Source organism: Vigna angularis, chromosome 7 (genome assembly GCF_016808095.1).
Source record: "Vigna angularis cultivar LongXiaoDou No.4 chromosome 7, ASM1680809v1, whole genome shotgun sequence".
Lineage (NCBI taxonomy): Eukaryota > Viridiplantae > Streptophyta > Magnoliopsida > Fabales > Fabaceae > Vigna > Vigna angularis.
Window position 1 is genome coordinate 10388567 of NC_068976.1, and position 12257 is coordinate 10400823.

At 35.7% G+C, this 12257-nt stretch overlaps 1 protein-coding gene across 3 annotated transcripts; it reads left to right on the forward strand.

The window, feature by feature from the left end:
* Positions 1-9033: 9033 nt before the first annotated feature.
* LOC108319280 (polyadenylate-binding protein-interacting protein 5) lies at positions 9034-11567 on the forward strand. 3 transcript variants are annotated; one of them, XM_017550353.2, is made up of 3 exons: positions 9034-9172; positions 9844-10304; positions 11059-11567. In XM_017550353.2, the coding sequence occupies exons 2-3, from the start codon at positions 9885-9887 to the stop codon at positions 11218-11220; spliced, it is 582 nt and encodes a 193-aa protein (XP_017405842.1). In that variant the 5' UTR covers positions 9034-9172; positions 9844-9884; the 3' UTR covers positions 11221-11567. The 3 variants fall into 3 exon arrangements, with proteins under 3 accessions (XP_017405842.1, XP_017405844.1, XP_017405843.1); XM_017550355.2 differs by having other exon boundaries at positions 9036-9172; positions 9840-10304; XM_017550354.2 differs by having other exon boundaries at positions 9047-9172; positions 9770-10304.
* The last annotated feature ends 690 nt before the right edge of the window (positions 11568-12257 follow it).

Below are 12257 nucleotides of genomic sequence, written 5' to 3' on the forward strand. Positions count from 1 at the left end.
TAATTTCACAATGAGTTTGTTTGAGAGTGTGTAAGCAGTGTCAGTCTATGCAAGTATTATCGCTGTTAGTCTCAATGGTAGACACAGGTAAAAAACTGTTACTATCGGAGAGTAATATTAAAAGATTCGGTACTATTATTTGGATACTTAACAAATTTTTAAACACACTTTACAGCTACTATTTTTCCTCTTAACTCTCTTTCTTTACAAATACAACAATTAACTTTTCTAATGACCAAAAGATTCTTAAAAATGAGTTATTAACTAGTGCAAGTGGTGTCAAAAAAACATTTTCCGTTACTTTCGTTATAACATCTTTTATGGAAAGTTAGTGCGTCAGAAATAGTTTTGCAATATGTCGTTTTGTACCGGGGTGGGGATAATAGAATTACTTTTATGGAAATGAGTGAAGAAAAGTAGAATTGAAAGAAAAAATAAAATTGGGAAATTGGTAACTTAGAAATAGGGATGGAAAAAAGGTTGAATTCAACAATCCAGTCAAAAAAAAGCGGGTTGGGACGACTTCTTCAACTTGACAGTCTACCACAGTCTGTCTCGGTCAATTCAACAGGCTAATTTGACAATTCAGCATCATTAAAAAAACTGAGGTAAAGAACTCGTCCTCACTTAACCTAGCATGTTAGTATTAAAAAAGTTAAATATAAAGAACTCGCACAGCCTCACAGGAATGTTATATTCAAATAAGTGATAAATTATATAATGTATGAATATATTTTGATATTATGAAAAATTCAAATGCATGCATGAATGTTATATTAAAAAGAGTGATAGATTATTCAAATGCAGTATGACATCAGCCCAACAGCCCATCTGACAGCTCGGCATAAATCCATTATTAAGTGGCAGACTAGTCCAATTCAACCCACTTTCTACAGATCAAAGTCAAGTCAGACTTAAACAAGGTTAATCTGTGTCGCCACCCATACTTAGAAACTGAGTTATCGCTTATCGAGGTACTAAGAAAGAACCGCGACCTCTTCTCTAGACTGCGGCGGACATGCCGTGAATTCACCATTTTGTCATGTCTCACAAACTGGCACTCTTCAAGGAGGTACCACTGGTCGCACAGAAAAAGCGATGGCTAAGGGAAGAAAAGTAGAAGAGTTTAAAGGCAAAATTCAACAAGCTAAAGGAAGCGGGAATTGTGCGAGAGATCACATATACCACATGGATGGCTAACATGGTTATGGTAAAGAAACTGGCCAGACAATTGCAAATGTGCAGCGATTACACAGATCTTATTCAAGCCAGTCCCAAAGACACCTACCCATTACCCAGCATGGACGGTCTAGTTGACGGAGCCTCGGAACAAAAAATCCTGAGTTTTCTGGATGTTTAGTCAAGGTACAATCAAATCACAATATACCTGTCGGACCAGGCCAAGACTGTCTTTATCACCGAGCGGTCTAATTTCTGCTGCAAAGTTATGTCGTTTAGCTTAAAACATGCAGGAGCAACATATTAGAGGCTTATGGACAGTCTTTCGCGAGTAGATCGGGCAGTTCATGGAGGTATATGTGGACTATATGGTAGTACGCTCTAATTCCACCAAGGACCACGTGAAGGACTTAGAAGAGGTATTCTGCCAACTCAGACGATACAACATCAAGTTAAACCCGTCCAAGTACACGTTCGATGTGGGAGTGGGTAAGTTCTTGGGTTTCATGCTAACTTCCCGAGGAATCGAGGCAAACCTGGACAAGTGCGCAACCATTCAAGAGATGCGAAGCCTACAAACCTTGAAGGAAGCCAGTGTCTAGTTAGACGGATGACTTCACTCTCCCGATTCATTCCTAAGTTGGCTGAACGCATCGGGCCAATTTTGAATAAGATGAAGAAGGATTCTATGGAGAAGTGGGACGACCAATGTGAAGCTCTGTTCGTAGAGGTCAAAGCCATCCTGGCTAGCCCACCAGTCATGGTCTGCTCAGTCAAGAATCAAGAGTTATAGCTCTACCTGGCGGTAGCCGAAGAGGCCGTCAACACAGCTTTAGTCCAAGAAAACCTAGACCCTAAGCTTATTTACGTCATCAATAGAGTTTTTCAAGGTTCAAAGACCAGGTATCAATAAGTGGAGAAGCTAGCCTTAGCGCTACTCACCGTAGCCAGGCGTCTAAGGCCATACTTTCAAAGTCATCAAGTGGTCGTCTACACAGACCACCCCATCGCAAAAATCTTGCGTAAGCCAGACCTAACCGAACAGATGGTGGGATGGGCAGTAACGTTATCGGAGTTCGGTCTACGATTCGAGCTAAGAGGCTCAGTCAAAGGACAACAACTAGCAGAGTTCGCGGCTGAACTGACTTTACTAAGTGACCTTTCGAACTTCGTTTGGAAGTTATTTGTTGACGAATCATTCGATAAGAGGGGGGATGAGCTAATGTGGTCTTAGAAGGCCCGAATGGTCTAACAATCGAACACTCCCTCATTTTCAAGTTTAAAGTTTCAAATAAACAAGCGGAGTATGAGGCCTTGGTGGTTGGCCTAGACCTCACCAGAGATGCCGGAGCAACGTATATCGTGTGTCGGATGGACTCCCAATTGATTGTAGGCCAAATGAATGGGAAGTTTCAGGTCAAGGACGACCAGTTACTGCAATACTTTCACAAAGCTATTGGCCTGGTCAAGGCATTTAACTTTGTGGAAATCAAACACATCCCTAAGGAGGAGAATACACGGGCAGACACGTTGTTCAAACTAACGTCCAACAAGGAGAAAGGACAGTTGTCCACTGTGATTAGGCAGGTGTTGTTAAAGCCATCGATGGAATGCATGATGACGACCACTCTCACAGAAGAAGACTAGAGGATGAAAATAAAGGAATGAATGAGAAAACAAGATGGTGGCGAGGCAATACGCCCAATAGAGGCAAAGAAAATCGCACGGTTTGTTCTCATGGGAGAGGAACTGATCGAAGAGGCTTCTCATCCCCACTCCTCAAGTGCCTCTCAAGAGAAGAGGCTCAATACATGTTTGACGAATTGCATAATGGTGTTTGTGAATTCCACATTGGTCGTCGCACGCTCAAGGCCCGAGCAATCTGCACCAACTACAATTGGCCCACAATGTCAGCCTTACCAAACAAACACTCGCACTTGAAAATAAATCTAACAACAAATCAATTAGTGGGAACGAAATTGCATGGTTAATAACCACGTCGAACGAAAGTAACTTGCAAAAGTAATAAATATTGGGCAACCTAGAATTCAAACTGAAGCAAATCTATTTAATGTTAAACTGAGGGTATACAAAATGTTTTGAGCGATCAGTGAAGCAAACACCTTACAAAAGGCCTTAGTGTTTGTCGTCTAGCTACCATCAAAAGAAGAAAAAATAAAAACAAGTAAAAGGAATACCCCCCCCCCCCTTATTCTACCAAAACTACTACTCCTCCGCGGTCCGATCGTCCCCACCATCGGTTGGTATCTCCTCCCGCTCGCTCTCCCCCAACTGCACCCTCTAAGTTGATCACGTCGATATCCTCTTCCAAGATATTGTCAATAGCGAAAAGACACCCTTCATCATATCGAATCTCACGGTGGCAGTGCCAATATTGAACGAGCAGGGCTGCCTGCCGGAGGGCCTCATCTAAGCCCTCCTCATGCTCAGTCATGATGGTGGTGTTCATCTCCTTCATCCGTCCCTCCAACCTTTAACTCGAGCTTTAACTATCAGGTTCTTCTTGACTAGCTCAACCTTTTCACCAAGGAGCTTAGAGTTTTGACTAGAGACTTCGTTCAGAATGGTCTTCAGCCTCCAACACTCCCCGGCAATCTTGTCACCCTTAGCCAGGAGTAGCTCGGCCTTGTCCCCGGCCTCCTTCCCGACCTGGTGCAAAAGTAACCCAGCATCCTATTGAATCTTCTCACACTCCTTGTCTGTTGAGGCAACTTCCGTCAGCTCGTCACGCAAGCCGACGATGATCTTCTCAGTTTTCGCCAGTACGACTTGGACTTCCTCTGTTGACCTCTTATCAGTGAAATTTGGCCAAGTACCAATTCAACATCGACGCCCGGTCGGCCAGCTCGAAAGCAAAGTTCTCCATCTATTTCTCGGTCATCACACCGAGAAGATTAAGCTCGTCAATGTTCATATGAAAGTTAATCTTTCGGCCGATCCGCAACTCTGTACCAAAAATCCCCCTATGTATAGGTCGGGGGGCGGCCCCTTCATAGCAGCTCCTCTTGTGAGAGGATGACTTCTCTCCCTCCCCGTGAGATCGTTTATTCCCCTTGTCAACGAGGAGGAGGAGGGAGAGTGACGACCGGAGATGGCTGATCAAGCTCTACCACTAACGTAGAGCGAGGAGTTCCATTGCGAGAAATCGTTTGGAGAGGTGGGGAACACCTGCTTTTCTGAGGCACCTGGGCGGCCTGGCTAGACGCAGCCGAGCGGGGTTCCCAAGCCTTGGAGGCATCAACACCCATCTTAAGCTTGGCAATAGCGACAACTTCTTTGAAAAAAAAATTCTTTTTTGGCGTAGGATTGAACATTATGGCTAAATAAAATAAAAAACTTAGTCAAATTAAGACCAATCACTTAATAAAATCACAAAAGAAAGATATCATATCGAACGCTCAACGTCAAATTCCTTGTGGCCAAGGCATTCCATTAGTGTACGGGTAGGAAGGCGGCGGGGTAGACCGTCGATGACCACGATTGCTTCAACCTCGGCTGGTGTCATGGAGGTTGTAGGCCAAAAAGTCACCTTTTGGGGTCTTCTAGTCCAGTAGAGGGGAAACTTTGGACGCCCAACTTCGTCAAAAAACTTCGAGCGCCTAGTTTCTTTTATTACCACTTTAAATTATTTAGTCTTGAACCCTTTGGAAGAGTTCGAGAACTGTTTAAATAACAACTTCTTCTCCATGGAAATAAGCGACACCCAACCTCGCTTAGAAATCAGTCGCACACATAAATAGTGGAGGAAGATGGCGGGCGTTGGAGTTAGATCCAGAGTAGAGCATATCACCATGCTTAGCAATCGGTCCAACTGTTCGAATGCAACTGAGTAGGAGCTACATTCAACTTCCTTAGAACGACAGCTCGGAAGTTGATAAAAAGGATCCGAACGAACATTTGGGAGAAGAGGTAGGTGTACACGAATCTTCGGTACTATCTCCTTTGTCATCATATACCCGTTCGTTTCCTTTCAAAGAGCTAGTTTTATCAGCTCGGCTTCTTCCTCATCCCGCACAACACAAGACTGGTCGACCCACTCTTCTATGTCCTTCTTCAAGCGAAAGCGGGTGACATACTCCCTACTTCGTGAGAGCCCAATCGTAGCCAGGAAACGCGGGCAAGGTCTACACATACTCGTCCCCCTCATTTTCACCATCTACCTCCACTGTTCTATAATGGAGACCAATCACAGTATCGAAAAAGGCCCTATCACCATGTATACCGGTCGAAACATCAACCGAGTTGCTATCCCATTTGATTGTCTCGAAGAAGGACGAAGACACGGAGCTCGGAGATGAAGATCGAGCACCGTCACCAGCGAACCCTCAGTTGCCCTTCCCCGACGACTCCTTAGATGAAAATAGACGAACGATAGTCATTATTATTACCTTAGAGCAAGAATAAAGTCGGAAGGTAGGCAAAGCAAGTGAAAAAAATTGGTGAAAATGATAGTCATTTCCCACCATTATTTATAGAAAAATCTTAAGTAACTGCCAATGCTCCTCCATCATTGATCTGGAGCACGATCAACGGTCCAAATAGCACGACTCTACCACTCCCGCAATGCACAGACTACGGTGTAGAAACGCGTTTTCCCGCCACAACCCTCAATTCAAACCTGGTTGAACAATGAGGAGCCAATCAAAATAGAAGATAAATCTCCAGGGCCTACGCTCCAAAGCGGTTCTAATATCAAATCCATACGTCATTAGATATTGGCTAAGGCTTAGGGGACTTGTGTACCATATGACCATACGGGCGTGAAGAAGGTTCGTACGATCAAGATCACTAAGAGGGCCGACCGGCCCAAATGATCAATACCATTAAGCATCATCCAATCAAGATTATCGATAAACTTTGTTTATTAGCCAATGGGTCGTGATTAGAAGTCCGTTAATCATAGGCTCATCCCGAAATCTATAAATGCAGGTCAAATGTAAGAAGTTAAGTGATTGCATTTATCCCGATCAGATTAATCATTAACTTGAGCGTCGGAGTACTTTTGACATATACACTCAGACGGTTTGGAGTTTAGATAAAAAATTTCTAACTAAAAGTGTTCAAGATAACCTAAACTGACTTAGAGAAAAATGTGAATGAGTGTTTTGTAGACATCTTGACGCTACGTCTGAAACACTTATAGTAATAATTTAAAAGATATATAATTTAATTATTATTTAATAAGATATATACATAATTTATTAATATATCTTCTATATTTATGGATTTAAAAGACCAATAAATATGTTTCCAATACATGGAGTACTACTTCAATATTATTCACTATTTTCATATCAATTGTATTATTACTCATAAACTCTTAATGACTTAAGTTTCTTTCCAATTTTCAACAGCATATTACATTGACATAATAAAATAAAAACAACTTAATTCTTAAAGATATTATATTTCATTTTAAAAACTATTCAACCAAAATCCGATAAAAACTATATATATATATATATATATATATATATATATATATATATATATATATATTAACAAACACTAAAAATAATATTTCAAAATATATCTAAATAAAAATTATATTACTTTTGTACTGTATGATTGTTCAGACAACATTCCATAGTGATCGAGCGGTCAACGTTCTTAAAAGAACGAAGATTTCTCCAAATTCAAAGGAACGTTGACCAAGTAGTCAAACGAAGATTTTAAAATGTTTCGGATGGTGAGGTCGAGAACTACTCCTTCACATACACTTTTCTGTTAGTCTTTTAATGTTGTCTTGGGTTTTCCATCACAATAGTCTTTAGTCTTTCTCCTTCAATTTTTAAGTCGGGTGCACTTGTCAAAAGTACTATGATGTTCAAGTCAATTAAACGAATTTGATCGGTTATCATAGTAAAGTTTTAAATTTGAAATAAATGTAATCACTTACTTCATTACTTTATCTATGTATTTATAGATTTCAAAGTGAGCTTTTAATTAAGATTGATCCAATTACAACTTAAAAATCTATAAATATATTTTACCTATTTTTACTTGTTAAACATGTTGAATTTATGATAATATTTTAATAGTTCTTTAAATTTATAATTATTGATCTATAAAATTTATGAATTTATGATTATTGATCCATAAATGATAACAGTTCTTTAAATTTAAAGAAATTTTTATTCTTTTCAAAACATTGACTGCGGTCAACGTGAAAGCGTTCATAAATTACAACTTTAATAAAGAATCCACCCATGCCAAATAAAATAAATTACACAATACTAGTCTTGACTCTTTTTTTTAACTTCTAGTTTATCTTTGGTCTATTTGACATAATACTGCTCGACTTGTTTTTTTAAGGCTTAATACCCTATTTTGTCTCCAGTTTCGCTCGAAAATGTCAAATTAGTCCATCCTTTAAAAAATGCATCAATTACGTTGTCACTTAATAAAATTTGCATCAATGAAATCCTTTCCGTTAAATCTGTACAAACGGCGTTAATTATTTTTCTCTCTCTTCTACTTAAATAATTAACGCCGTTTGTACGGATTTAACGGAAGGGATTTCATTGATGCAAATTTTATTAAGTGAGGATGTAATTGACGCATTTTTTAAAGGATGGACTAATTTGACATTTTTGAACCAGGGGATAAAATAGGGTATTAAGCCTTTTTTTAACTTTAGTTCATCTTTTGTTATGTAAACGAAATATTTTGTTATTGAAATAAAAATTTTAATATATGTTGAATTTTTATTGAAAAGTTAAAAACCTTAATTACAAGAATTGTGTCAAAAGTTAAAAAAAAAAGTAAAAGTAAAACTTTTTAATATTATGGAAAAAGAAAAAGAAAATACAAACATTATCGTTTTGGTTTTGTGAAATTAAATATAGTATTTAATTAAATAAAAAATGTGTATTGTTTATAATTTTTTTATTATATTTTAAGGTTAAACATTATTTTTTTATAATTATTATATAAATTTCCATATTTTAAGGTTTTTTATATGCCATCACAAATGTTGGAAATAATTAACATAGATTATACTACAACCTAAATTAAGACTATATGTCTATTGACTATTTCACATTCTTATTTTCATTAAAAAAATCGTTTACTTATAATATTATATTTAAATTAATTTAAATAATTAATTGATTGATGTAGTGACTAAATATGTTGTACTTGGTTTAAAGTACGAAAACTTTTTAAATCAACTAATATCCACCTATCATCTCAGTATTTCTGATATAGTGATGTCAAAAAAATAAAAATAAAAAACGAGAAAAAAAATTGTTGAAATTCTCCAATAATTAAATAATTTTCGTAACAAGAGAAATAAAAATCTTTTTGTTGAGTAATTATAAGACTAAGACTTATTTTTAATAGATTCAGATTTTAGAATTTGGACACGTAATTTAAAATCTTTATATTACAGTTTCAATATAACAACTTGATATAAAATTATTTACTGTATTAAGAAAGTATAAACTTTAATTAATAATATATTTCTTTCTATGAATAACTTCTTGCGATATTACGGTATAAAATATTATTTTAAAATAAACATAATAAAAGAAACCTTTATTTTAATTATATATATTTCTTAAATTTACAATTTTATATATATTTATGTATGTATAATACTAAAATTAATAAATCATATAATCGAATAATTCGACTCAATTTAAATTAATTAATATATATATATATATATATTATTAATTTTTAATAAAAATAAAATCATATTTTAGTGATTAAATAGTAATGCAAATAAACAAAGCTATAAAAAAAAGTTGTCAGAGTTTTCTTTTCTTAATTTTATTCGTTTACAATAAATAATTTATTTATATTTTATAGTTATTATATAAATATAGTGATTGATTTGGATTTCTATCGAAATCGCAATTGTGGGAAGAGAAAAAAAGTTGAACTTCTCTGTTTTTCGTTGTAGGTTTCTCTCCTTTCCAATCACAGCGATCTCCGGAATTAGGGTTTCGTCATTTCCTTCTTGCTGGTTTGTTCCCATTTTTCATTTTCTTTTGCTTCTTGTGCAATTCGAATCACAATTTTATTAGTTACCATTTGTTGCTGATGAAAAGGGTAAATGATCAAATTGTTGTTTGGTGTTATTGGGTTCCAGTCAGTACTTTAGATCGATGTGTTGCTGCAAATTTCATGACTGTAAAATTCTTTCGAAATTTGATTGAAGTTTTACTTTAGCCTGATCTTGTTGGTGTTTGAAAAGGGATCACTGAAAAGTGAAATTTTAAAGCTTTTGTTTTGTTTTTACTTGCTTCTCGATCTTCCCTGAATAAATTCTTGATCTGATTTCCTAAATTTTTGTATGAGTGATCAAGGAATGATGAAACATATTTTATTGAATCTAGTTACTTTCACATGCACTCATTAGAAGGTTTACAATAAAATTTAATGATCGAATCCCCGTTGATATCTTGTGTTTTTTGCTCTGAAGTTTTCTGTTTAGAGCTCGTTAAATCATACTTACTCTATGTGTAATCATGCTGTACTCTGTGTGTGTGTGTGTGTTTTTCCTTTTCTCCTTAATTTTTGCATATGTAGATAGGTTTGAATTCTTTTTTGTATTGTGTAGATGCCCCCAACCTTCTGATTGACTTCATTTTCGTGTTGACTGTTTCTTTCTCTTGTATGTGTGGGGAAAGGAAGATCCATAACAAGACTACTTTATCTACATCTGATTCAACTCAATGAGGCCGCAATCGTCGTCTTTGAATCCATATGCAGCCTCATATGTTCCTCTCTCTAAAAGGGGGGCAGACGGTAGAACTACTTTTACAGAAAAAGATTCCAAGAGTTATGATGGGAGTTTTTGGTTTCAGACTCGTCAGGATGCAACAAATGACCAGCAACTCATTGCTAGTTCAGAAAGGCTATTTAAACCTGATGCTTTTCCGACAAAAAGCCAGCCTGCCTCAAGTTCTTACACTTCATCATCTCAGAATGTTGCAGAGGTGGCAGAAAATCAGCTGCTAGCCGAAGAACTGGATATGGATTTGGAATATCTTAGGATTACATTTCCTGGCATATCTTATCAGTCCCTTGTAGATGTCTATAATGTAAACAGTGGAGACTTGGATGCTGCTATTGACATGCTCAGTCAACTTGAGGTATAGATTTTAAGCTGTTAGCTTTTGGGTTTAGATTGATTTATCCAGTGCCTCATTTTTATTCTTTCAATTAATTAATTGACAACATTTTTCTGTCTTCATTATGTAAGAGTAGTCAAATATTAGCTTCTATTCATGCTATGTAAATGTTGAGTCTGGTAATATGCCGTGATAACGAACTGGAAATTTGGGTTAAGTTCCTAATAAAGTGTTGATGAAATAATAAATTGATCCATTTTCTGTTTCCATTCGTGTTCTTCCTGAAGATTGTCTCTCCAGATGACAATGGATAGCAGAAAGTTGAAGCTTAAAGTGATGAGATTTCTATGTCAGTTTTTCTTTTTTTAACTTCTACTCATTCCTGTACAATGTGTTTGATAGTTTTTGAGTTTTATTTACAATTGGTTTGCTTCTGTTTTGTTCCCAAATGTATAAATAATTTAAGGAGTTTCATACATTGTGCTTTGATTTCAAGCCACCCCCGCACCCGCTTTCTCGTTTTGATTTTGTTTTAGGGAGCAGGATTACTGAACTATTATATATTACTTGCAGATATGAATGGTATACTGTGCCAATTGATGTTAGTTTAACAGTTTCTGGTATTATGAATTTATAGAATTATCATAATTTAATTATCTAAAGGCAATTCATTAGGTGGAGATACTTTTAGTATTAAGATCAAGTATTAATGGATCACTTTCGAAACCCATTAAGTTGAAAATCAATTTTGAGGCATTTTTTTTTCGTGTTACAGTTAGAGGGAGATGAATCTTCGGGAACTCTTCCAGAGACACTTGATATTGGTGATGTTTCAGAATCTGGATTACCGGCTGATTCTACTTCCTTAAAGCAGAAGAATGTAGCAGAGGAAACCAGCACTTCGTCTAGTCACATGGCATCAGGCGATGTCTTATGAATTGGTTTGTCATTCATAATTGGTTTTGTTGGATATAAAAATAAGTGTAAAAATGAAAATATTTTACATTAGGTGGAGATCCCTCGATCATCGATTTAATGGTTCTGTATAGTTTTCAGCTTTGTCTTATTTTGGTCATTATGGTCTGAAATGTTTTCTTTTGGTGAGTTGCTTGAGCAATTGTGTAATTTGGGATCCCATTCAATTACATGAATTGGAGGGTGAGAGAGGTAAAAGAAAAACAACATGGTGTCTTATTGACTTGCTTGCTGGATTGTACCATGGTGAGCCAACTTTGAGGTTTTGCTGCTATAGATATATAAAAAATTTATTGTCTTTTTTTATTAGTTCAGTTGTTATGAATGCCAAATTTGAAATAAATTGAATTTTACTTATTACTCTTATGAAAATAAAATTAATTGGCGTTAAATGAATTTTTAGATCATATAATTTTTTATGTAATTATTTTACTTAGAAACCAATATCTAAAACAATTTATCCTCCAAAAGTAATTATTTTACGTATATAATAAATAAAAATTTTGATTTTCTTCAAGTAACTTTTTGCTTAAAAAAGTGAATACAACATTGTAAAAGTTACGTGGTAATGTATTTTAATTTTTAATAATTGTGGCAAAACAAAATACTGATTATTCATTTCATGTTATAAAAACTGTCTCGTGTACGTCACCTGATACTAATTTTCTAAACAAACAAACGTTAAAGATGTTTTAAATTAGGAAAAGGTGTGGATAAGGGAACATGACGTTATTATTGGAAAACGATAGATAATCGTTGATTGAAACATATGAGTAAATATTATCAGTGACTACGCATGTAATTATCAATCTGTCAAAATTATGGCCACACCAAACTAATCTAATTAAATATCAAGATTTAAAAAATAGAAATTTTACTATTAAAATACGTTGGAGACTGAAATCAAAGTACAAATGAAAAATATACTTAGTTTTAAAATAAAGTTGTCTTAAGCATCGAGCAATTGGATTCTTAATAAATAGGTTGACGAGGATTAAT